Here is a 26350-nt window from a genome sequence, read left to right as displayed (position 1 = left end):
GTCATAATTCTCAAGGTTTTGACATTCATGGGCTTTGAAAACCTATAAAAAGTTCCGAGAATTCCAGTATTAAAGCAAGCAGCCAAGAGTTTATAAATGTTGTGTTATCAACTTTGCGGAAATTAAAATTACTCGCGAAAGGGTTGTATCATTTTTGATTGATTACCGTAATTTATATTTATAACTCTATTTTATTGAGGATGTTCTGATTATAATAATAACGAATCAAAATAAAACATACGTCTAGGTATTTATTTTTCACTGGTATCCCCAATACATGATGGCGACTTATACATCGACTGCAAAGCTATCATTGTCAAGCTGTACAACAGTACATTGATGACTCACTAAGATAATAGTTTAAATAAATTAATATAATGTTATGCATTCTTCACAAAATTAATCATTTTTCAAATTATTAAAATTAAATTAAATGTGAAGAGAACGTATATGTTTAAAATCACTTTTTTATGTATATGCGGCCATTTAGTATTAGTAGTTGCTTCGGTCATAGTCGTATTGGGAGAGAAAATCGTACAAGGCATTTGGTCTTCTGATTGCGGGATCGAAACGACGTACAACCTCAGGGAAGAAGTCTCGCTTGCCATACCTGGAAACATGAATAATGATTAGTATTATAATGATGACAGCTAACCTCCGATAGAGAAGGTTATCAAAATATGAAGAAATTAGAAAAACTTGGAATACTGGCTAACTTGTAGGCCCGATTTATGAGATATCTAGTTAGTTATCAAATTGTAAAAATAAAGTCCGGCCATTCAGAAGAAATCGTTGGTGTGCCACAGGGCTCACACCTTGGTCCGATCTTGCTGATATATTTTTGAACTAGCTGAAGTGTACCCGGCGATGCGGGGTACAGACAGGGTACAGGGGGGTACAGCGGGGTACAGACAGGGAGATGGACATATACCATCGCGGACTTTTCTGTAGGCATTTTAAAGATATATACAATTCCGTAGTACATTATTTTGAGGTATCTCATAAGGTAAGCCAGCGTAAGCGACCGAAAATATTTTTTGACGACTTGATTACAAAACATCGACTTTTCCTTATTTTCTATAAATATAAAATGCATTATTTTAAATATAAACCTTACGGAAGAATTATTTAAGTAATAATAATAATAATAATAATTGGATAATTTGTAGAGCGCCGTGATAGTGAAAACCCAATCAAAATCCGTTGCGTGGTTTAGAAGAACTAAGCGCACAAACAGACAGAGACAGATAGCGACTTTTTTTATACTATTTAGAGACTAACTAATTAGAGACGATGTAATAAAAATGTTTTATGATGTCTCTATTCGACTTTTTGTTGATAATCTTAAAATTTATTAGTTACTATCCAGTGTATAGACCATTATAATATTCTTCAAATCAACACGTCGCTAACACTTGAATATCTCTAAATATCCGCCTGCGAGATTATTTTGAAAAAAAACCCTGTGGTCTTTAATTCAACGTTGATAAAAATATCCTATTTATCTCTTTCTTGAAATGTGAATACCGTAATGGCTTCTAAACGGTACTTACGTGCCGTTGAAATAAATACAAATTTTAAAACTTTTTAATTAACTTTGTCACTTTTGCATTATTGTCAATGGCATGTATTACACTGCTCCTGTTATAAATGGTTTTTATAATTACCGTCCCCTTCCGTTGACGCTATAGTACTCCTGCAGCTTCCTGACGTACTCGTTGAGCTGCGCCTGCGATTTGAACTTCTCTGGTCGCGTGGGGCGGGTCTGTATGGACTCTCCATCTCCCTGCGCACTGACGCTCTGCAGCGCGCTCAGCACCACGAATAGGGACAACAGCAGTATGGCGCAGCGAGACATGGCTTATCCTGGAATGCACAAGAATTTATAAATTACATATGGTATCATAGCATGGGGAGGCGGCACTTCATCTGCACTAGACCCAATCATAAAGACTCAGAAAACAATTTTTAAAATAATTCTTAGGCTACCTATAATTACAGACTCGAACCTAATCATTAATATTATGAATATGTTCGATGTTGGGCAGCTATATGCAAAAACTATCCTAACTCATCTGTATATAAATATACATAATTACTACGAAAAAGTTCAAATATACGATGTACTCGAAGCAACAACAAAAACTTACAACAAATACCGATAACGCATACTACTTTTGGTCAACGAAACTTTAAATACTTTGCGACAAGACTACAGCATTCTTCCAGACAATATAAAACAATATGATTCACAACAAAATAAAAATTAAAGACAGTGTAAAAACTTGGATCAAAAATAAGAATAGAGCCGTTATATTGAGCGAATACATCGAATATACAAGTATAGGTATGTTCAAATGTATTAGGAAGTAACTTGAAAAATTCTGCCTCAACACAGGCTAGCCTAGTGAGGCAATATTTGAGAAACCTCAACTAACTGTACTTTTATTTCCTTTTTTACCTTCATCATATTATTTTTGTATTGTACGAGTATAACCTTAAAAAAAAGTTACAAATCAATGTGCAATATACATCATAATATGCATTTTTAGTTGTAAAGGTGCAAAATTTCTTAAATTAAGGTGTATATTATTATTATACTTATTTATATGGATGATACATTGTGGCTCATTCTTTGCATGTTTTCTGGGTCCCTGAATCTGGGTATAATAAGTTTTTAAACTAACCTAACTTTTATTAGTGCATTCCGTTTCCTTCTTCGAAAATCTGCTGCACCCGTTTTATTATTCAAGTATTATTTGATGACTTCTTTCAAATTTGAAATCCACGTCTTTATTTGGACTTTCTAATTCATATTTTACAATATTAGTTATGGCACCTACCTGCCTGAAGAAAGTTTAAAAAGAGTGGTCATGGTTTCTGTTATTTATATATAATATAAGTATTTAAAATATTTAAGTTATTTATTAATGAGTTGATTGTGTTTTTTTTATTATTGCTTTCAACGTTGGGTTATTTATTAATGAATGTATTTACACCAACACGAGCGTGTGGGTTAGGATTATTCTCACACATTTCATACGAATTTTGTGTGGTAAATATTTGCGATGTGATAATGTCACTCCAATAACACCAGATATTAGTTTTAGCTACGTTTGAGCATGTAATGTAATTATGTTTGAGTATTTAAAAAAAATTATACGGGTGAGGTTACCAAAATGTTACCAGATGATGAACGATTCGACAATTGTACGACATTGGAAAAAATTCGGAAATAGAAGGATGTGCGGGTGAAGATGGGGATTCTACTGCTGATAGGTACCCTCGCATTATTAGCAGACAGATCCATGAAAATGAAAATGATGACGTTTTGGATGATGGAAAACCTGTGGCTACTTCATCGTGGAACAAATCTACAAAGACATACGTGGATGTTCAGGCACTAGAAGTTATAGAAAAATACCAAGCTAATGGGATGTGTAAATATTTGCGACCAGCAAAGGGAGTATTATCGCATTTTAAGCGGACAATCGCAGATCAAAATAATAAAAAAAAACCCTAAATAATATAATACACTTTTGGACTTGGTAAATTGGCTTTTAAGGAGAATGAAGAACACAATGAGAATAACCAAAGTACATAATACAAGCCTGTGAATCTGTCAGTAACAGATGAGATATTATAGTACGTATACATTTGCGAACCGAAACGCGAACCGAGCCACGAATTACGGGAGAGGAACGAATCAACTGCAAGCGGCATTTAGCGCCATTTGCGGTTGCTTCGTTTCTTTCCCATAAGTTGAGGTTCTGTTCGACAGTTCGGCTCGCGTATTTATACGTAGCATTACGGTTATGACCATTTGGCAATATTTGATGATAATATTTTTGCACCAAGAATTCGTTGAATGGAAAATCGTAAAAGCAGAATGAAAATTTCCTGTGAAAATGTACAACTTACTAATTATTTCACACTAAACCCAAATAGATTTTTTTAATGATTTCGTATTCTTCCTTAATTTTGCGCACATAAATTTATTTTATTGAAATTTTTAACCCTAGGAACACCAGTCACTTTCCGAGGGGCTAGATGCGTTAAATCAAAAATGAACTCTAAAGTGTTTCATCGCATGCCATTTTGTTTAAAAAAATGTATGCACTTTCTCAAGGCATACAGGTCTAACTAGCATATCAAAAAATTCCAGCTAGGGCGAAATTCCAATGTCACCAGCGCACGATCGCTTTGTCGACAGGAAAAAAATCTTGTGCACTAACGGTTTCCCAGAAGAATTTTCATGAAGAAAAAAAAAGGTTTGTATGAAGATAGTCCTGACCATCACGATCGTGCGGGTGAGTTTACTCGAATAATTGAATTTTCCGATTTTTTATAATATTTTTCTTTGCATTTATGGGATCTATTTAATCTAAAAACAACAGAATTCTAGAAAAAAACTTTATTTTTTGATTCAGGTCTGAAAGAGATATGAAACAGCTTGCTGCGGTTTAAAGCTAATAAATCCACCTACATTTCACCATTTATCCCATATTTTTAGGTTCTATAAATTTCGCACATTATGGCAAGCGATCGCTCAAAACGTTTTTGCAAACTTGGTATAACATATCAAATATCGTTCATACGAATTCGTCGGAATTAATTAAAAAGCAAACCCAGTTATTAGAGTGTTGGGAAGTAAGAGCTCCACAGATGTACTCATAGAGGTCAGTGCATAAAGCTTGCGTGGAAGTCCGTAAGATGGCAGCTAGTGGCCAGTAGTCGCCAGGGCCAGTGAGAATGCTCCCAGATATACTTACTGTTCTCAGATCTCAATTAGCCAGTTTCTAGTTAGGTCGACTATCGAGTCAGTATTGTAATACGCGAAGTATTAATAAATCCCTGATTTATCACAAAGAACCATTTACATATAATCTCCCTCCACGACGAGTTGGAGAACTGTTTGTGGGAACAAACATAGAGTCTTGTGTTTCCTTAAATATTTGTAGGTCTCTGTTACTGAAGAGATTTTATTTATTGTTTGTCGGTTAATGTGACAAGGCATCGGTAGTTTTTCAATGGTCGTCATGTAGTATTCAACGAATTTGAAAGCATAGTAAATACTTGAACTTTTGCTACCGATAGTAACAGATATGCCCGTTACGGACTTGTTGGTAAAACTATCACCTGTTTTGTATCAACAAAGCTACGTGTGATAGATAAAGTCGTGTCGCAACCCGAAGATTCTGCAACATATTGACAATATCAACTGATTAAAAAAGCGAGGTTCCTGCGGCATTGTTAATCTGTTTTTAATGAGACGCGTCGAAGCAATATATTAGATTTATTTATTTACCGGTTTTTGCTGCGTATGTGGAAATAACTATCTTTGCCTGTGTGCGAAAATAAGAAATAGGTAATGCCGCTATTATTATTTTTTTCAATTGTGTAGGTAGGTACCTAGTTTTTTTTCCAACTTTATGTCCGGGTTAAATCTTCCCCACAGGAAAAACTAAACCCTTCCACACACTTTTCCACAAATGATCATATGTTTTTACATCCAACATGTTTTCTGCAACAACCTTTTTGCTGTTCAGATAAAATATTTTTTAATCTAAATGAGTATATATTAAATCTGTCAAGCAAGAGGTTAAAATTTTGTATTTTGTCGGTAAACATGTAATGGGTCTATACTGAGGGGGATTATTAATATTTTCGCTTTTAGGCAACATATAAGTAATGCCCTTAGTTAGAAAATTTGGAAAATTTTGAGGTTGTCTGACAAATTTTGAAAGATTTTTTGCCAAAAGAGGATGTAAAGTAGTCAGACGTTTGTACCAAAAATTATGTATCCAATCGCAACCCGTGGCTTTCCAATTATGAGTATTTTTTAATAAATTTGGCTAACAATTCAACCGATGTATTAGAAAAACTTATTTGTTCAATGTCTGAAAAATTAAGTTCTTCATTTTCTATCCATAGACTTGACTCGTTATGTTTTATATCTTTACTCCAAATTGATAAATATTAAAATTACATAAATATTATTATTATAAATATTATTACCTAGTTTTTTTAAATATTCTGTTGAAAGAATACAAAACAAATGCTTACGGTTTATAAATTTAAAAATGGGTATTCGAGCAATTATGTTGAACTACAACACTGTTAAATTACATGCAATCCTCTCTCCCCTTCCCTTCTTCCACCCCCCCACCCCCACCGCCATTCGTCCCACTACCACTTTATTTTGGGCTTACTCTACAGATCTCCATTTATACTACCAAGATGAATGTGTGACCATTTTCATAAAGGCGAAGCTTAATGCCAAATCACTATTTTGATTAATCTTTGTAACGAATTGGTGTACATTATGAATACCAAAAAATATGCTTTAGATAAATTGACGGTTTTCCTATCGCTTGAGTAGAATACAAATAAAAATTTTAAAAATACTCAATAAAAAATATAAAAATGTAAACTACTGAATATTTTTTTTTCAATATAAATGTATGAACGCATAAAGGAAACAACTTAAACAAAATACAGTATTGTAGCTAAGATTATCTGTGACAGTTTCACTTAATGAACTTTTTTGCTTTCTTATAAAATTATTTACAAAATAATTAAAAACCAATTTTGTGCTTGAAATCGAACGTTTCTAGACTCTGTTTGTCAAGCGATTTTAATGCCTATTACCTACAATATAGTATACCGAGTATCTTTTATCATATACAATCTTGTATAATCCTACAGTATTCCAAGAATATACATATTTTTGGCTTGTAGCTACCTCTATTCACGAATTTAGTTATTTATTTTACACGTAATACCTATCACATTATTGATTACTTATATAAATAACTACAATAATATACTTTGCACTCCTCTTACAAACACAAGCTAACGTTTCTATGGAAGAGTTTTATTCAAATCTCGTAATAGGTACAAACCCAATATAAATTCGATTTTATACTTTAGTTAATCAATAATAAAAAAACTAGTACTTTGTAACGAACTCTTTCAATTCATTCGACCCATATGTTCGGTTATGTATTTTAGCCTCAACTCCAGAGTAAGTTTTGTATGAAAAGCCGTTCCTCTTAATCCCCGCATTTCCAATTTCTACCGATTTATAATATGTTTCTCTTTAAGTTTTTAAGTTCCAAAAAATAGTTATTTTTAAAGATTATATCTAGACATTTTTAATGTAGAGTAAGCTCCGAAAAATGTTAAGAACACGTTTTATATGTTACAGGTATGACAAAATTCACAGTGTATCTTTAAATGCAACTAAAGCATTTGTCAAGAGATTTTCGCTCTATTTCAAACGAGTCGTGTTTTATTAAATATTTTCACCATTTTCGCTTAATTATTATCGTGTTTTTTAATATTAGCGCGCTCCCTCTAACATTTGTATTTACATATATCACTTTCAAAGCACCTTTGAACGCTTACTACGGGGCCTTAATGAAGTGGTTTATGGTCAAAGTTTTGGAATAAAAAAATAACAGCTAAAATTCTTGTTGAAGAAGTGAGAGAGGCCATGAAAACTGGAGTAAATAGTAGTTCCCAATCTTGTAAAGATTGAGAACTCTTGGAAAATATCCTTCTCAATTAGTAGACAACTAATAGCAATATTAATTGGGAGGGAGAGATAAAAAATCAACGAATATAGTAGTGCTACTGAGAGCCCCGTTATTACATTTATTTATGTTGTTTGTGTGGTTTACAAAATAGAGATACCATCTTACTCATTAGCTTTTGTGCGCCGGTTCAGTATTGGTATAGTTAAGCAGCCGGTTTAAGTTTTAAACATATCTAAGCCGTGGTAATAAGTCAAGTTTTTCGCTATTTCGAACTTAGACGCTGCGTAATATTTACGCCGTAAGGAAGGGAGAGTTTACAATGGATCTATCAGCGATTGCGTAAAATAATTACACATGAAGAGAATTTTACAGTTTTGATTTGTTATTGTGGGTATATGTGTGTTTGGTGACCAGATCTCGTCATCTCCACTACCTTCAGCCTCACAGCGTACAAGTCAAGTGATTTTCCACGGATAACAACTTCACTAGTGAATCATAATAATAAATATGTTGTGTTCATCTATACAAAATCGCAATGTATTCCTGTTCGTTTGTAAATCGTTTCCAATTAAGAATTACGCGGCAAAACATCGTTAAACCTATTCCATAGATAATCCTAATCCTTGAATAGACAATTTATAGACGGCTATCAGATGATAAGATACCGGGGATAGTTGTTGTGCTGCATTTGAACTAATAAAGAACTCTTTCAAAACAGATACACGGATTTTTTCAACGCTAATCGTCGGCAAATGTTGTACTTCGTGGTCGGTGCACAAATTGATAATATGCGTGTTATTTTTTCAAATGCTTATTGCAGAAATACTGGAATATGGTAGGGAGAGACGTTCCACAACAGTAATTATGGATTATCAATGTATTTTATTCTGTAGATAGTTGAATAGCTGTGCGCGTCATGACGGGATGCATATCATGTAAATCACATTAAGTCGGGATGTGGATATGTGCTTTACGCCGTGCGGGCGGAGACTTGATAATGTTTCTCAAGTAAGATGGTCGACACCGTGGGTGGTAGAGATGAATGGTGGCGAAGTGTGGTTGTAGCAAGTAGATTTTGCTATGAAATATCGAGTTATCTCACTTTTTCTATGATTGGGGTAAAAAAAATTAAGTAAAAATGTGGTTGGAGTTTTTAACAACATTTTTCACGATTGATATAAAAATTTTAATATTTAGAAATACCAATGTTTATTTTAAGTGCACATATTGGAAAGATAATTTTATCTAGTTTCTAAAAAAGTATTTATTTTTTTGGAAAATTAAAAAACCAGATATATATAGCCCATTTAAAATACACAGAAAACATCGGTGACTCAGCATCTCACTTTGACCTTCACCATACAAAGAAGAAGAATGAAATGAAGAAAATTCCAATATCTTGATCACGTTCAGCACCCTTGTGGAGATTTTTTTACTAATGACGAGTTGTTTCGGAGAATTTGAACAATTCTTCAAAATTCAAAGTCAGTTTTCAAGTTCTGTTAAAGATATTTTCAAGTTCTGTCAAGCAACTAGCTTATAATTATATAATAACAGAACTTGAATAGGACTTTCACAAAACCCAAAAATGAACGTTGAAATTTAACGAATTGTTCAAATTCTGTAAAACAACCAATTCTTAGATTGTGTATTGGAATGTTTCACAGAAATGCAAATGTAATATTGTTATCAATTGCACACCAGTCTAGAGTATTTCATTACACTTGACATGTAAGACGAAGGAGGTAATCGATCAGTTTCCTTGTACCGTCGCGTCGTTGGAAAAGTCGTGGGACCCCTCCAACTGTAATATACAAGATTGCAACCTCGAAACAAAATCTGAGAGACCACCTACAACAGGAAAATAAATAACTTCCAGCAGTTGGTACCTACAATTATAAATAATTCTGAAAAGCTTCTTCCAAGATCCTTAATTCTAATTATGAGTGTTAATTTACATTCCACCGGCGTAACTCTTTACGTGTCGCACTTAAGATTGGCGTTTGAAGAAATTTATACAGTTTTCAGACTTTACCAACGAGTGACGCACGTGGAAATTTAAAAAATGGCCTCTCTCATAGATTAAGTAAGATGTTTGCAAAATATTGTGAAGTTGATATCCCCAAAGTTTTAATCAGTAACAAAGCAACAGAGTGTGTGTATGAGTATTTAATATTGATTGCACTAAGTATAGAATATTCAAGGTATTTAATAATATACATCATTTTCATATGAACACCGTCTCCAATTAAGTCCCCATTTTGTCACAACAATTATTATACATTTAAGATTTTAGTATAGGTCTGGTTAGTTAGTTTTTTTAACTGGTAAACTCAGGTGTTAACTGTTCTAACTAAGAGAACATTTCACAAGTTGGGTTAATGATAAAGGTGAATTGTCGAGTGTTGCGCAACTTATTTGAATGTAAATGTAATTGAATATTAACTTGAATGTATGTTACTTGAATGTAAACGTAATTGAATACCAACTTGAATGTAACTTACTTGAAAAAAAATAAAAATGTAATTGATTACTAACTTGAATGTAACTTACTGATACTTTTTAATTAATTGATTCAAAATTAATCAAATTTTATTCGTTTTCCTGTTAAAAACGGGACTGCAGGCCTTTAACGAATGAATTGACAGAGTTCCTAACTAGGTATCAGTTAAAATCCAATGTTTTATGAGGACGGCGGAACGCGTATTTATACAAATACTGATATTAATATTGACATACTGATATTATCACATTAAGTAATGATATTTACTAGGAAAAGAACACGTGTTCTCGATATATTCTGAATGACTGATATTTTATCAGCAAATTGGCATGCTATCACTTTTTAACAGGTTGATTTTCTCCGTGTAGACAATAAACATTCTTTTGATAAAGGCAGAGATGAATCCTCCATACCTGCAATTTTTTTAAGTTTCTTTATTCATTGAATTGTTTGTTACATGCATTGAGGATTTTTCGACCACCATGTTAGGCACATGCCCGTGTTAAATAGCCCGCCTAACTAGTAAGGTAGATTGAAACTTTAGTATGTGCCCCGATCATATATTCATTGTAATATTATCACATGTTCTAAAGAAAAAGTATGTTTTCATATCAAATATCAAATTTCAATCAAAAATCCCATCTTACCAAGGATATACTTGTAATAATAGTAGCAATATACACCTTCCTGGCAATATACACCTTCCTGGAAATATACACCTTCCTGGAAATATACACCTTCCTGGTAATATACACGTTCCTGACAATATACACCTTCCTGACAATATACACCGTCCTGACAATATACACCTTCCTGACGATATACATCTTCCTGACAACTGTAAATGGGTGAAAACAGTCCAAATAACGTACCGCCTAAATAAATAGAAAATAAATGTATAAAACCCGAGGTGACCTGCAGCTGTTAATAACCAAATAATTGTAAATTCAGCTATGAAACACGACGTAACAACAAAGATATGAAAATACAAATAATTATAATAAAATCTTTTTATACCATCCCTGTTAGCCTTCAGCCCTCCACCAAATGTTTTACAATTGTAGTTTAAGGAATAATTGTGGTACAAAGAAATTTCAGTTACAAAAATAAAAATAGTTATAAATTACGTTTAAAAAATAAAACAAATTTGAAATTTGGTAATCTAGGTTTCTAAATATCATAAAGTTTTAATTTAATTAATATTAAATAAATGAGAAAACAATTCTTCCTGATAACGTGGGTCGAGTGGCTTTGAAAGCCATCAGTTTCAAGTTACAAGATTTCAGAAAAAACGTTTGACTCGACGCCTCCTCGATAGGCTGTGAAGAATCTCGCGTAATTCCTGGTCAAAGACAGTGAAAATCAATAATCCATTAATAATTATTATTAAATACATATTTAAACTTTATGGAACTGATAATTAATCATATCGTACAAGTAAGTAGGTAACAAAATTATTTTATTGATGAGATGAAATGATAAGATGAACCCGGGACACCTAGATGTGAATCACTCTTCTACTAAGGCCATTCGTACATGGAGATACTAACCTAACCTAACCGGACACTAATTACTGGTTATATTCGTAGTTGTTACATCCACATTAAACCTAAGATTCTGACAACTATTTTCTTTAATATCCATCCCGTTTCTTAACCCCTTCTCCACTCTGTTGTGGAATGTCCAAACTTTGTTCTCTGCCTTCTCCCGGGGGGATGAAGCCAGTTAATGTGGCGAGTAAAAACACAGTGTAGCGGGGGCGCTAATGGAGCAACTGGATACGCACCCACAATGTGCGACCTTACGTCTTGTATGGCCGCGCATAACTCAACTAACAAGTAGTATAACAACTTTGTGGCATCGAGGGACTCAAGGGGTTAAGTTCCCTGTATAATAAATAATAATTAATTATTTTTAATGGGTTAAAAATATGTGGATTTTTTAAGGTTTTTTTTCTGATTCTGATCATTGTACTAAAAATGTGTAATTTTATTATTTTCATTCCGAAATGGTTCCAATTGGCCACAACATCATGATAACATAGAAAACGCCATTGTCTGTTAAGGCGGCTGTCACCAACGTTGCCAGGTGTGACGTCAACGCTCCCGAATTCACAAATAAAAATGTCGTTTTGGCGGCAAATCGAAAATGGCACATTTTCAATCGTTATAGAAAATTTAATCACCAACATTAAAAAAAACAGTGAAAATACCCTATTGATTTTAACCTCTACTTAAGTACCTTAAGTATTATTGATCAATTTTCGTCAGCCCTTATCTGAACGCAGCTTAATGTAATGTTTTTGCTGTAATATCTTAATAATCAGCCTATGTATTGTGATGTGAACAAACTTTGTAATTTGACGGAATATATTATGCAAGTATTGAAAATTATTGGACAACCATTAGTAGGGCTTTTGACTTGGTATCAATGTGTGTGGATTACCAGAGTGTGTAGTTTGCGTATGGCTTAGGGGATAAGTTTCAATATACAGCTAAGGAGCTATAACAACACCATGCTTTAAATTAGCAGTGTATCCAAGGAATGACGGTGGATCTTCATTCCGTAAATGCAAGATAAAAGGTAATATACCCAAGTGTAAAGCAAAACAAGAACGAAGATTTAAAAAAAAAATTATTCAATTTCAAGACCGGAAGGATTGACATTAAAAGCCATCGCTTGAGACAATAAATTACGTTTATTATAAATTACACAATTTTTGACCATCGGATCGACAAAGACGATATTGGACATAAAGGAGAAGAGAAAATTGCACAAATAATTATTTTTTAATGATAAACTAATGTTTATAAGTTTTTTATGCATAGCACAAAGGATAACAAATTATTAAAAAAAGTTGGTTGTTTACAGGGGGAAAATATAATAAGCAGTAACTGTTGATTGAAGTACTAGTACATATTGACTTATTTGGTGGATTGAGAATAAGCCAACGTGGCTCAGTGGTACAGAGCACCTGACCGGACATCAGAAGGCGCGGGTTCAATTCCCGCGGCATTTATTTTTACTCGGGAGATATTTTCAATTTTTATGGATATTTCAGGCGACTAATTATTGCTTATAATAATTTGCATAAATAATAATTTATCATAGTAAATAGGGTGTTACGGAACGTACTTGAATTACTTTTAAATAAAAATGTAAATGAAAGTTAGACTCCGGTGAAATTTTTGATGATTTTTTTCAACATAAAATATATTTTTTAAATCAGTATTTATTAGACAGTTAGGGTCGGGGTGAGATGAGGGGTTGAACGGTAACTAGGCTGAGAGACCAGTGACGACAGGTAGAAAATTTTTTGAGCCAGGTCATTAAGCTAAATTCGACATAAAAAATTTCAACTTTTTATTTTTAAGTTTTTTATTCTAGATAACAGAAAATTACATTTTCACTTATTTAACTAGAAATAACTAATACATTACAGAACGATATTATGCACTTTCATTGTTTTGTAGATTGAGCATAAAACTGAACAATTTTTTTTTAAATGTTCCTCCACTTTTTTCATTTTTAATTTTGTCTGGAAGGCAATTATTTATGTTGCTCCCCTCGTAACCAATGGATTGCTTGCTATAGTGAGTATGTATGATGTTTAAATGTATTTTATCGTGCTGCCGAGTAAAGTGTGTGTGTGCTTGGGACGTTTTAATGAGTTCTGTATTTGTATGTATGAGTTTATTATTTATTTTGTAAATAAGGAGACATGTATTATATTCAAATAATTTTCTTAATGTTAATAGTTTTGTTTCCATATATAATTTTTTTGTGAATGTTCTAGGTTTGAAGTGAAATAGCCTTTTGATTACTTTTTTTTTGTTACCTATAGTTCATTTATATATGTTTCATGTGCGTTTCCCCAAATTTCAATCGAGTAGTTTAAATGTGAATGTATGAGGCTATAATATTGACCCTTTTTAATTTTATTTATATCCGGCTAAATAAATACTCTAATTATGGGGGTGATTTTATCTTTAATATCTTGAATATGCTGTTTAAAAAGTGTTTATCAATGCACAGACCAAGATATTTCTCCTGTATCAGGATTTGCAGGTTGTTATATTCAATTTTTAAGGGTACACGAGGAGGAATGATTTTAAGAGTTGAGCTTAAAATCATGTATCCTGTTTTTTTTTTACATTCATAGTTAGGTTAAGACTAGTTTTAGGACTCCGTGTATATAATATATATTACGATTGTCAGAAGATGAAATAATATCGATCTAAGATATTTGGTAATAATCAATAGTTATTATTGTCAACCATTCAAACCAAGGGGTTTGTGAACAAACGTCAAACTTTCAAAGTTTCTACCTACTGAGAACCTTTCAGGGAGATAATATCATAATATTATTGTTCCAGAATAATGTTTTCCGTGCCATATCTCCCTTTATTTACATTATATTATGTGGTCCTTGCACAGCACAATATAAATGTATACACACCGCTGACGTCAGAAGAGATAGACTTGCCCTATCATGAAATCCGGGTATCATTTCGACGAGCTGGAGACAAACCACGTGACAATTTTTTTGGCACTGTGAGGGTTCGAGAATGCTTTGAATAATCTACGACATCAGTCGTACGTAGGGTTGCCTGATGTCCGGTTTTGGACCGGACAGTACGGTTTTTTGAACGGCTGTCCTGTCTAGAAAATTTAGGAAAACCGGACAATAGAATGTCCGGTTTTTTGAAAATACGCGACATATATACCTCACGAGATAATTTACAGAGCAAAAGCCGTTAGCGATTCTGGCGGGACTTGCTCAAATCTATTGAAAATGGTACAATATGTGTGCAGTGTTCCCGTCTCCAATGCCTTCGTAGAAAGAGTTTTTAGTGTAGGTAATGGGTAATGTATGGACTGACGCAGAGGCGGATTAACTGTTGAGAGCGCCCTAGGCAAGCACCTCATCGGCGCCCCTCTAGCGACCACATATTATAAATTTTAACAAGTACCTAAAGTAGCCGAATTTGTAGTTAAGTGGGTTTTACGTGAAAATAAAAATTTCGTGGGAGGGGGGGGGGGTGGCTAGAGAATTTCAAGAAAATAAAATTTGTCCCGAAAAAAAAAATTCATGGGGGGGGGGGGGGGTGGCTAGAGAATTGTTTAAAATTGATGTTTTTACGTGAAAATTATGTTTTTAACTTGACTCTGAAGTAGCCCGACCAGTCGCCTTTTAGATATTTTCAGCGCCGATTCTCGTTCTGAGTAGCCTAAATGGCGATATATCGCCCTCGTTGGCAACATTGCCAGATATCTTTTTTTTACATACCAAGTTTCATCACAATCGGTTCAGTAGTTTTTTTGCATGAAGAAGTAACATATACCTATACAAACACACACATATACACTTTCGTAGTTATAATATTAATAGGGATAATTAATAAAACATAAAAAATTTAAATGATCAATTATTTATGTAAAGGAATAAGTACTCACTAATAAGTACCTACCTAGAAATGCCTAGGATCACTTTGTGTTTAAATTACGAATTTTATTTTATGCACTTTTCATATACGCTATGAGTTCCAGCGTCATTAAGTAATTTCCGTTATGAAGAGAGCCAAGTTTTTCGTCATGTCCTCTAAAAGGTAAACCACGCGATGCTAAAGATGTTACAGTGGCAACCACTCGTTTTAAAACTTCACGCCAATAAGTCATCTCTTCTAGAAATTGAGCGGCGAGCTCATGATCGACACGACCGTCAATGTTAGATCTACGTTGCAAGCTCAAAATACATGTTTTATGTTCACATGAGTTTTCGTGGCTTTCTAATCTATTCGGTGCGTTCTTCCAATCATTAAAACCACCATCTTGTTTTCCAAAACTAGTTCCACCACCGAATAATAAACAAGGTCCACAATAAACTTTACCTGTGCTTGGAGAGTAAATAAGCCATTTCCTTGGAAGTTCTTCTCTATTTAACAACTTTCTTTCAAACATTGTTTTTGTTAAAAAACGTGAGATTTTATCTTCATATATTCTCTTACTCAATGAAAAATCTGCATTTTGATTTTGATTAAATCCATTAATTGCAATGTATTCTTGTGTTTCGTTATTGATATCCCACTTGACTGGGTCACATCCCACGATAAACAGTCTATTTTGCGACTGCCTCACAACTTCTACGGCTGACGGAGTAGGCAGCATGGACAAATCGTGTTGTTTAGAACTAGTAGGAATTTCACATTGAATAGACTCGGTAGAAGACGCACTGTGAATTGCGTTAGAAAATTCCGAATCATCACTTTTTAATTTTGAAAAAAATGTCTCAATATGTTTCGTATGCTTTATAATATTTTGATTTTTTTCTTCTTTTTCCTTAACCTTCCTTTTATAAGCTGCACCACTAGGTTTCTTCTTCAATTCACTCATTATTTGGGTAATGAACTAAAACGCAATGTACTAATTAATTCACACAAATACCGCTGCGAGTACGTAATCAATAGAAGCGCGCGTAACCGGCGACATCCAAGCTGAAAGTGATGAGTGTGACTGTCACCCCGTCATCCGTTCGACCGTTCGGAAGTCCGGTGCCGGCCGCTTAGCCCCTGCCCCCGCTGCGCCCTTTGCCCTGCAATCTAGCAACGCCCGCGAACGAATCCACGAGCGAGCGGTCTTCTATTAAAAAATCATGCGATGGAGGCATGGAGGAATAATCAAGAAGGCGAGTATGCTTTGGAAGCTCTGCATCTCTACAGAAGTAAATAATCTTTTATATTGTCTAAGCAGGTGCATACTTACTTACAAAATTAAGTTTATATATATATATATATATTTTTTAATTCTAGGGGCGCCCGCCGGCGCCCCTTTGTAACTGGCGCCCCTAGGCACGTGCCTACTTTGCCTTAGGGTTAATCCGCCACTGGACTGACGAAAGAAATTGACTAAGTATGAGTACCGTCAAAGGCGAATAATGTGTTTTCTTCAATTTAAAAGTCAATTGCACTGAATTTAAAGATACAATTTCTGACAATAAACGGTTAAAGCAGTAGCATCTAGTGCCAAATATGTTAAAAAAGTGTTTTTTTTTCTTACCAATAGTAATAAGTATAAGTTTTAATGTTTACTAAGTGTTTCATTGTGTTCACCATCAGATTTCGGTAATTTTCTCTGTTTGTTTTGGCCGAAATCAAAGGGATCTATGATTATCAAAGGACCCTTTTGATTTTCGATAAATTGTCCCAAAAAAATCAAAGGGGGGAACCTTTGGTAAAAAATGTTCGTTTTTTTTATCTGGACCATCTGGCAACGCTAGTCGTACGTTGAACGCCAAATAGCACACATTAAAATAACCAGACCCAGCGCAGAAAAGTAAAGTTCGCTAAAGTAAGGCAATGGTTTGCAGCGCAGTCGATTGTGGGACTTTTCTACGTAGAATTTGAATGTTGAAAATTGAGTGCGGCGGGTAATGTAGTTAAATTTTTTACGCAGACAGCAATTTGCACGCCTTTTAAAAATAATTTGTGATTCGAAAGCAGATTTTAAATGATAAAGCAGATTAAATGGTGATATTACAATGCGAGGCGCCTGTATACTGTCAGATTCCTTTATTGAGAAATCACTTACAGACCACGCCGACGCCACTCCCCCTTCTCCGAGCCATTTTTATTGTTCCCTCGCCCTTATGGGCAGCTCTGTCAATCCTTACTCTGTGTTACCCATTGGGCTATACAAGTAAAGCCAACATGTATGGGCCACAAACATCGGTTCATTGTCCGCTGTGAAATACCACGAGATTCAGTCGATAACTCCAAATGCCGAAATGCACGCTGCGATACTGTACAAGTCGTATTGGAAAATGTAGGGAAAGCAATGGTATAACCTTTCATAGGTTAATAGGGTTTTACCATAATCAGTAGTCGTGTAAATAATTTTTTTAATTTAAAAAAAATCACTTGAAGTTGGCGCGCCAGTAACCCAAATTTTCCGGGTTTGGCGCGGCGGGCGGCCAGTTTGTTGAGTTCTTTCGCGATCGGAAGGATTCGGGCGACATCGACAGCTACCACGCCCGAGTTCCTACTTCTCGCACTGGAACAACATTTTACACTGATTTTGCAAGGAATATAGACTCTATTTATGTACCGCAATGGTGATACCCACATATTATCAAAAACCTATTCCCGTCAATCATCTGTTTCAGTTTTCCCTCGCTTCCTTTCCTTCTCCCGGAGAGATTTATTCCCTCCCCCACACCTGTTAAACTGCGCATCTCACGACAATTAAGTCCATTCCTTCAAAGCTACTTGCATAATATTCGCATTTGTCAAGGCGCCGTATCCGCTAGCTGGGTAAATTATTTTCGGTTAATTTGGCAGTTATTTTAATTATTTAGATACAGACCCGAGGTGGCTGCTGGCTGCTATGCTAATTCGGAACCGCCTTATCATATTTATACCGTTTATCAATATACACTACTTAAGAATAGAACGAAAACTTAAGTGATAAATTAAAATTTTACGCTCGGGGAAAATGGTTACTGACCGCAAATGTGTCTAATTTATTTTTAGAATGTTAATTATTTTATGTAACCTCGCAAGAGTTCAAACTGCCCGTATCTAGTAGAACTATGGCATCGCCATTTTTTGTATGTTTTTATTTACGACCCATCCAAAAAAATAGAATTATGTTAATAAATAATATTATTGAGAATACATGTTGTTATATAGCCTTCTTTTAACTATAATAAGTTGAACATGTGTACAATTTCTACGAATATATAGCCAACTGTATGCGATCTAGGTCGATCAGTCCTGATATTGTTGTTTTTCGTTCGAGTAATTCTAGTTGGTATGTTTTTGTGTATGTGTTTATTTAGTTATAAAAAATTACATTTTAATATCTACTATTAACCTTTACTAACTACCAACAACTTATTTCTGTGACATTTGGGCACACTTTACACTATATCTAAAGCTTATTCCTTATACAGGGTTTTCCAATAAGAGGTGTTATTTTGATATTCAATCGTAAAAGATCAATGGTTTCGTTGCTTGTGTGGCACGTAGTGCCGTCTTGTTGAAAGTAAACGTTGTCTAGATCAATATCATCCAATTCCGGCCATAAAAAAATCATTAATCATCTCTCGATAGCGATCCATTCACCGTAACTGTTGCCCCAGCCTCATTTTCGTAAAAGTAAGGTTCAATGACTTCGCCGGACCATAAACCGCACCAAACAGCCACACGTTGAGGATAGAGAGGCTTTTCAACAATAAATCTTGGGTTTTCCGAGCCCCAAATGCGACAATTTTCCTTGTTGACGAAGCCACCGAGGTGGAAATGGGCCTCATCACTCAAGATGATTTGCATTTGATTCACTCAAGTGAATTTTAATAATTTCAATGCGTTGTTGAAGCGTGTATCGATCCATTTTTATTAATGACGTAGTTTTTACTTGTCAAATGTCAAAAAATGACAGCTTCAAAAGAATCAAAAGTAACATCTACCGAAATAGCGGGCTATTCAAAGTAACACCTCTTATTGGAAAACCCACGAAAAGCAGCAAGGCTTTTAGCTTCTTTAACATTTGTAGGTGGTTCATTAAAAATCTTAAATCCTTTAAAATAGAGACGATTTTGGGTTCCCGACAAATTTGTTTTTGGAAGTTTAAAATCTTTACAGTTTCTCGTGGGGTAGCCACGTATTTCAAAATTAAAATTACATTCTTAAACATGTATTTCGGAAGCATCTTATTAAAAATTAGGGTAGGTATTGTAAATCATTCACTGTCTCACACTTAACATTCCTAGTTTCTTCTGCATAATAATTTTCTTAGAATACCTACTAAAATTCAATACTGTTCGCATGCCTCTATTTTGAATTATCTGCAATTTCTTCATCTGTGTTTGATTGCACCAAGGGACCCTAGAGCAGTAATTTAAATGAGATGCTACTATACTATTATATACTAATGTACTTGTATTTACATCTAATTTATTCTTGTTAATTTGGGGTTTTTTTTGGAAGGCTGAAGGGAGTGAAGAGGATAAGGAGTTGTGAAGTGGATGATCGAGAAGTACTTAACCACGGCTGAAGTCATTTTAAGCTACGTTTCGATTCTTGATAGTTCTCTTTCACCAGGGTGATCCCGAAGATGAAAATAGACGGTAAAAAGAATTTGTAATTTAATTTTAAGTAAACCCCGAAGAAGTGACTACTGCTAACGAAGCTTTTATTTTTGACAATGTTATAATTTTTTTATCAGCTCCACACAGGAGGCCATCAGGAAAATAATTTCTCTCATGTAGTATGTCATCTTTGGGGATGCTGTGCGTAAGGTATTTTTGGGGAAGGAAGGAGAGGAATTTCGGGGAAGGAAAAAGGCATAAGGGGTGGTTAGGCATCTGTGGGTCAGTGTGGGACGGACGTTTGAATACATCCCTCCCACTGCGGTGCAAGGCGATGTTCCGATAAAGTCCTGATCGGGAGGTCAAAAGGTCTCTCTCAACCAGCCTCTCGCGATCTGGCCCGCCACGCAGTTGGTGGGAAAACGCATCCGCTACCAAGAACTGGACAAATCTTACTCCATGAACCAGGGCACCCCTGCCAAGTCACCAAGCGTAGAAAACCACTTGGGGTGACCTAGTTCAGAGGTTGCTTCAGTTTGTAATCAAATAAATATTTACAGGGGCGACGGTACCCATACCCGCCTCCCAAATTGTTAAGGTAGCACCCGACCTGCATTTGAAAAGCGTCGAAACGGTCTGACGTTGTGTTATGTGGTTCGCCATGTTTGGTAACCTAGCAGGAGTGCCTGTGTTCACAGGGAGAGGTTTGACTAGGTCTTGGCAACCTACTGCGCGGCGGGCTGGATCGGGATAGACTGGTTGCCGGAAACCTTTTGACCTCTCCTGCCGGGCTCTCTCGACCCACCGTCTTGCACTACAGTGGCAGGGATGGATTCATACGTCCGTTACCCTTGAACACATTGACTACAGATTCCTACCCACCCCTCGCACCCTTTTCCTTCCCAGAACTTTTTCTTAATCCTTTCCCTAAAAATACCCTCCACACGGAACGGCAATGTTAAATAATTTTAATTATCTATACATCAAACTAGTTTACAAATGGTTAAAAGATCCGTTTTCTTAATTTAGCTATAAAAATACCTTCATCAATATAATATATATTATATATCAAACAGCAAATAACCTGGAACAATTTTTCAACTCTTTTCTGAAAACGAAGCCATCTGAGAACTTTTTTCTAATCGCAAAGTTTTAGGAATTCGAAAGAGAATCTGTTTCTGATAAAAAAAAATAGGAACCATTCAATTTTTTTTTTGAATTGTCAGAAAAAAAGTAGGGGCACGTGACTTTGATCTGATATCTTCTGGAATAGTTTGACTTGTTAAAATTAGCCACAAGTAGCGAAATCACGTATTTTAAACACAGCCCATTGCGAAGGTCCGATCTTAGGATTTGAGATAGTATGTGTAATTAGCATTGGGTATTATAGGCTATGTTTAGAATTTCAGAGAAATTAAACCCTCATTATGTCTGAAATTATATACAACTAACTGACGTGTACCCGGCGTTGTTCGGGGTTACAAATGATTTGTAGTAAAGTTTTGAGATTGCGAATTCTAGTGTACCTAAAAACTGGATCTATTCTTAGGTGACGATAATATTATTTAAAAAAATTGAAAAGTTTAATTTTTATAAGTTTCACTTGAAACTTCACTTGTTAAGACCCTTAACTCCTAGAAGAACTATTTCTCCAGATTAGATTAACTCCTTAAGTATAAAAAAATATATATTTTTGAAAATAATATCTATACATTTGTTATGCCGAAACGTTAATTGAATGAAATTCCCACGATAGAAAAAAATGTAACTTATGAAAATTATTTAAAACACGTTTTGTTCTGTTATTTAATATGTTATAGCCATGAAAATTCTCAGTGTATCTTTAAATGCAACTAAAGCATTTGTCGAAAGAATTTTTTCTCTATTTCAAACGAGTCGTGTTTTATTAAATATTTTCACAATTTTCGCTTAATTATAAATAAAATAAAAAGACAAAATAAAATAAAAGGCACTTTTGGCCATGTTTTTTTCTTGCATAAATCAAAACAGGCGGATGGTGTTAAGCGGGAATTTAAACCTTATGTTCTTACGTAGATGGCGATCTACGTAAGAGTTGTTATTGATAGCAGCTCAATTTAAAATATTACACGACGTAGTGCATCGTCTTAAGAATTTCTACAAACATATTATGCTACGTATACATCCGCGAGCCGAACTATCGTATAGAACCCCAACGTATGGGAGAGAAATCAGCTTGCATTTGATTCGTTTCTTTCTCGTAATTCGTGGTACGGTTCGCGTTTCGGTTCGCAAATATAAACGTACCCTTACATACTTCTTCTGAAATCCTAAAGTTACCGTGATATAAGCTTTAGTAAAGTGGTCATGTACGCAGGGCCATACATGGTATCGGAAACTAGTGGTACAAGCGGAAAAACGACACAGAAAACCAAAAAAAGTTATTTTTTTCGATCGACTATATTTCGATTTTTACTTTGTTAACATTTTTCCTAACCTTTTAACTGAGAAACAAGTATTTCTAATTTATCAAGAATCTCTTATAATTGTTCATAATCTGGTTAAATACGGGATTGCAGGCCCTTAGCGAATGAGTTGTTAGGTTTTCTGATAAACTTTTAGTAGAATACGATGTACTATCACAATTTCTTAACACGTTATAATACATTCTTTACACGTCATAATACGTTCATAAAAATCCTAATATTTTCGCATTTCGTCATTATATATTATCAAGGCAGATGCAAAAATATGTGTGTAAAAGTTAATCGGGAAACTGCCTGCAATCCCATTTTAAACCGGATTTGAAGAGATTCTTAATAAATTAGCAATACTCATTTTTATGTGTGCATGGTTTAGTATCTCACCTCAATTGAGGTGAGGATTGAGATGTGAAGTTTAGTGTTAAGCTGAAGTATATTTTCCCCACAATATTTTCAAATTATAAGCTAGAGAATTTCGAAGATTTATAACTTAGATCTTCGATTGAATCTCAGTTATATAATTGTTTTTACAATAAATTTGTAGGTAGTTAGTATGGATGTTTTTAAGAGAAGATTGCATAAGATTTTGAAACCCATTAAATTTAAATTTTATTTCATTAATTTGACGAAGTCCCCTAAAACGAACCACACAAGGATAGCCTTGGGTTATTTTGCAATGAAACAGATATAAAAAGCATGGTTTATTTTGGATATTCTGTAAAAAAAATGCCATTCGATAAATACGATTGTAATTAAACATGTTGATATTGGGAAAAAAATATTTTCACAGTATCTAAAGAAAAATGATATAAATAAATTAAATATTGCGTATACGATGTTGAAACCATATGAAATATACAGAATATAAAACCATACCTATTAATGTATTCACCTAATTTCGGTATTGGAAAAAAGCAACATAAAATGATAACTTTGCTTTTACTCTGCCGATCCCAATTAGTTTGATGTGGCTGTGTTTAATCCATTATATTTATACCCTAAATTATAAGACAACAACAATAATAAATTATGTGCATCAATACAACTGGTCTTATTCTTAATTTATTTGAAATGTACCGCGAAACAGCAGAGCTGCGAGCGGTAGCGGCAAGTGACGAGCAATGACATCTATTGTCTCTTATAGAAGCTTTCATTCACGAGTGCATACGATTCGCTGGGTCAATTTAAATAATGTCCCCAGCTTTGGCATCTTCTGTCCCTCTGCGCGCCATAGATTAAACGAGATGGCACTATGTATTTCCTCTTATGTAAGTAAAAATTAGGTGCCGAAGAAAGCTTAGGGACGCTTAGGTCATGGCCGTGAGGGAGACAGCACGATGAATATAATATGTTTTAAAGAGATGGTGATGGTGAGAGTTTTTCATTTTACACGCTTGTCATGTGTGGAACAATGGTTGGCTTTTAATTGGACAATTCGGGAAGGTTTGGAATAATTCTTTATATTTTTATTGATGTAGAATGAAGCTGAAGAATGAAACAAAACAAAAGAACGTAAAAGATCATTATCAAATAGAATCGCAAGTCTAAATTTAAATAGCTCATATCTCAGCTTCGCACCCAGTATCTTTTGATCCTGTGAACGAGCGTTTCAAACCCTTATTTTATTTACTTTAATGTTGTGCACAACTACATTAAAACATAATCTTTATAAAATAATTTGCCGTAAGTACATGGATTTTATAGTTATTTACAATTTACTGTATTAACATAGTATGTATTTTGAGTCGCGGATTCATGACGTCTCTACCTACAAATTGATATAAATAATAACATATAGGCATTTTCACAATATCAAAAAAAGATTATTCACACATTTTTTTCAAATTTCCACACCTGGATCTCCAGAATCGCCTCTGTATTCATCCACTACAAAAAGCACAAAAATCGTAATACGTGTTATCAACAAGATATTCCTCCATTCGACTCTTCATCGAGTATAATGTCCTAAATATACAACTCCAAACCTGACAACTCCAAACTTTCAAAACACAAATAAATCCTTGCATCTGCAATACATTTCATTCAACGCCCATTCATTCTACACTCGAACCACCTCATATGTCTCTCACATCTGGGAATTGAACCCAGGTCGTTCGCCTTGCCGCGCCGTTGCGCTGCTGTACCAACTGCGCTAATGTATCATATGTACGCATATTAACTTTATCATACTTCGAATATGAACTGCTAACAATAATTACTAACTAGCAGTTAAAAACTCGCCCCGCGGGTTTTTTTCTGCTAGGCCCTGCGGGCGGCTCTTACTTGGGCTTCGCCCATTTTAAGTGATATTAACAACAGTTACATTTAATAGACAGATATTAGCACATTCGCAGAGAGAGGGTGAGTATATATATATATTGTTAAAACACGGAACAGGAAGGAGTTAATTAATAATAACATTCTAAATTTACGCATAATAAGAATGACAGTTGTTTGAATAAATAAAATTTTACGTATTTGTGATGGATTATTTCAAATGTAACACTATTATTGACTACATGTCTACAACTGATATTAACTGTTATCGTACCTAATATAATTAGCTCATAGGAGACTTGCAGTGCTTAAATATGTGTTACAACCGTCAATGTCTATAAGTTGAATCAATATCGTTTAGTTTGTCACAATTAAAGATAGTTATAACAAAGTTGACTTAAATAATAGATTATTACATATTGATTAATTGTACCCGTGTTTATGAATAAAAGGAGGGTAATTGTGCGATGAGATTAGCAGTCGGTTTAATTAAAAGGTGTTAATTTTACTCCAACTGGTGGTAATTCTTTACCTACAACTGTTACTCTATCTAATAAAGTTTAAAGTTAGATTATGTATACAACATCATCAGGAGAGTAAAAATCTATATATAAAGGAAGATTATTACAATATAGCGCCCCTGAGGTGATATCTCACAAAAGCGGCGCTATGCGAATTGTCTAATAAATAAATAAATTTAATGTTTACATTTTATTGTGTATACACCGAAGTCAAAAATTAAGTATAGATTGCAATTGGGAAAGAAGAAGTGGAAGGAGGGGGGAGGGGTAAGAGTAGGCTGGGTTTATAATAATTAGGAATTACAATATCGTTAGACGGGAAAGACCAGTTGAGTGGGAAAATATTTAAAAGAGAGTTTATAAAAAAAATCTTGTTAATTATATCTGCTTTTATATTGACATGTTTCCTCGTTTCTAAAATTTCAAAATTATTTATAGTGAAGTATTTTAAGACCTGAAAAAAACAAATAGCATACAACCATAAAACAATATATCCATAAGACAAATAACATTTAATAACTGTTATTCTAATAAATTGATAGTTGAAATACTAAATAAAAAAATTAAACATATTCTCTTCAAACGGTCTTTCTAAAGATAGAAATAAACAATGGCGTAGAATTCTGTTTGTGGATAACGATACTTCTAAAATTATATATAAAAACAATCCTGGTACTATTCAACTGGCGTTTTACACTAATAACAATGAAGAAATATATTCTTAATAATAAAGATAGCAAAATTCGAACAAAAAAATCAGGAGTTTAAAAACTCAACTGGGATGATTGTAATTTCTTTTACAAAGGTAGAACCAATAGAAATTTTGAAGTCAGAACTAAAGAATATCGCAGGGCTCTAAATGGAAATAGTGAATCTGAGTTTGCAAATCATCTTTTGAATAATGATCACACTTTCGATAAAAAATTCAGGTCTTAAAATACTTCACTCAGGATATAAAG

The 26350-nt window shown here is 34.2% G+C and overlaps 1 protein-coding gene across 1 annotated transcript in view; it reads right to left on the bottom strand.

Annotated features, from left to right (window-relative positions):
• Positions 1–432: 432 nt before the first annotated feature.
• Positions 433–26350, bottom strand: part of LOC149410729 (pro-neuropeptide Y-like) — a 45715-nt gene continuing 19797 nt past the window's right edge. Inside the window, exons 2-3 of the mRNA XM_089647954.1 lie at positions 1668–1866; positions 433–610 (exon numbers count right to left, since the gene is read on the bottom strand). Of these exons, the coding sequence (XP_089504080.1) occupies positions 493–610; positions 1668–1858 (309 nt within the window). The 5' untranslated portion in view covers positions 1859–1866 and the 3' untranslated portion in view covers positions 433–492. The remainder of the gene's footprint in view (positions 611–1667; positions 1867–26350) is intronic.

Source organism: Hesperophylax consimilis, chromosome 27 (assembly GCF_061612785.1).
Source record: "Hesperophylax consimilis isolate HC1 chromosome 27, BYU_Hcon_1.0, whole genome shotgun sequence".
Taxonomy (NCBI): domain Eukaryota; kingdom Metazoa; phylum Arthropoda; class Insecta; order Trichoptera; family Limnephilidae; genus Hesperophylax; species Hesperophylax consimilis.
The sequence above is the reverse complement of the archived record's forward strand: the minus strand, read 5'-3'. Positions and strand labels throughout refer to the sequence as shown.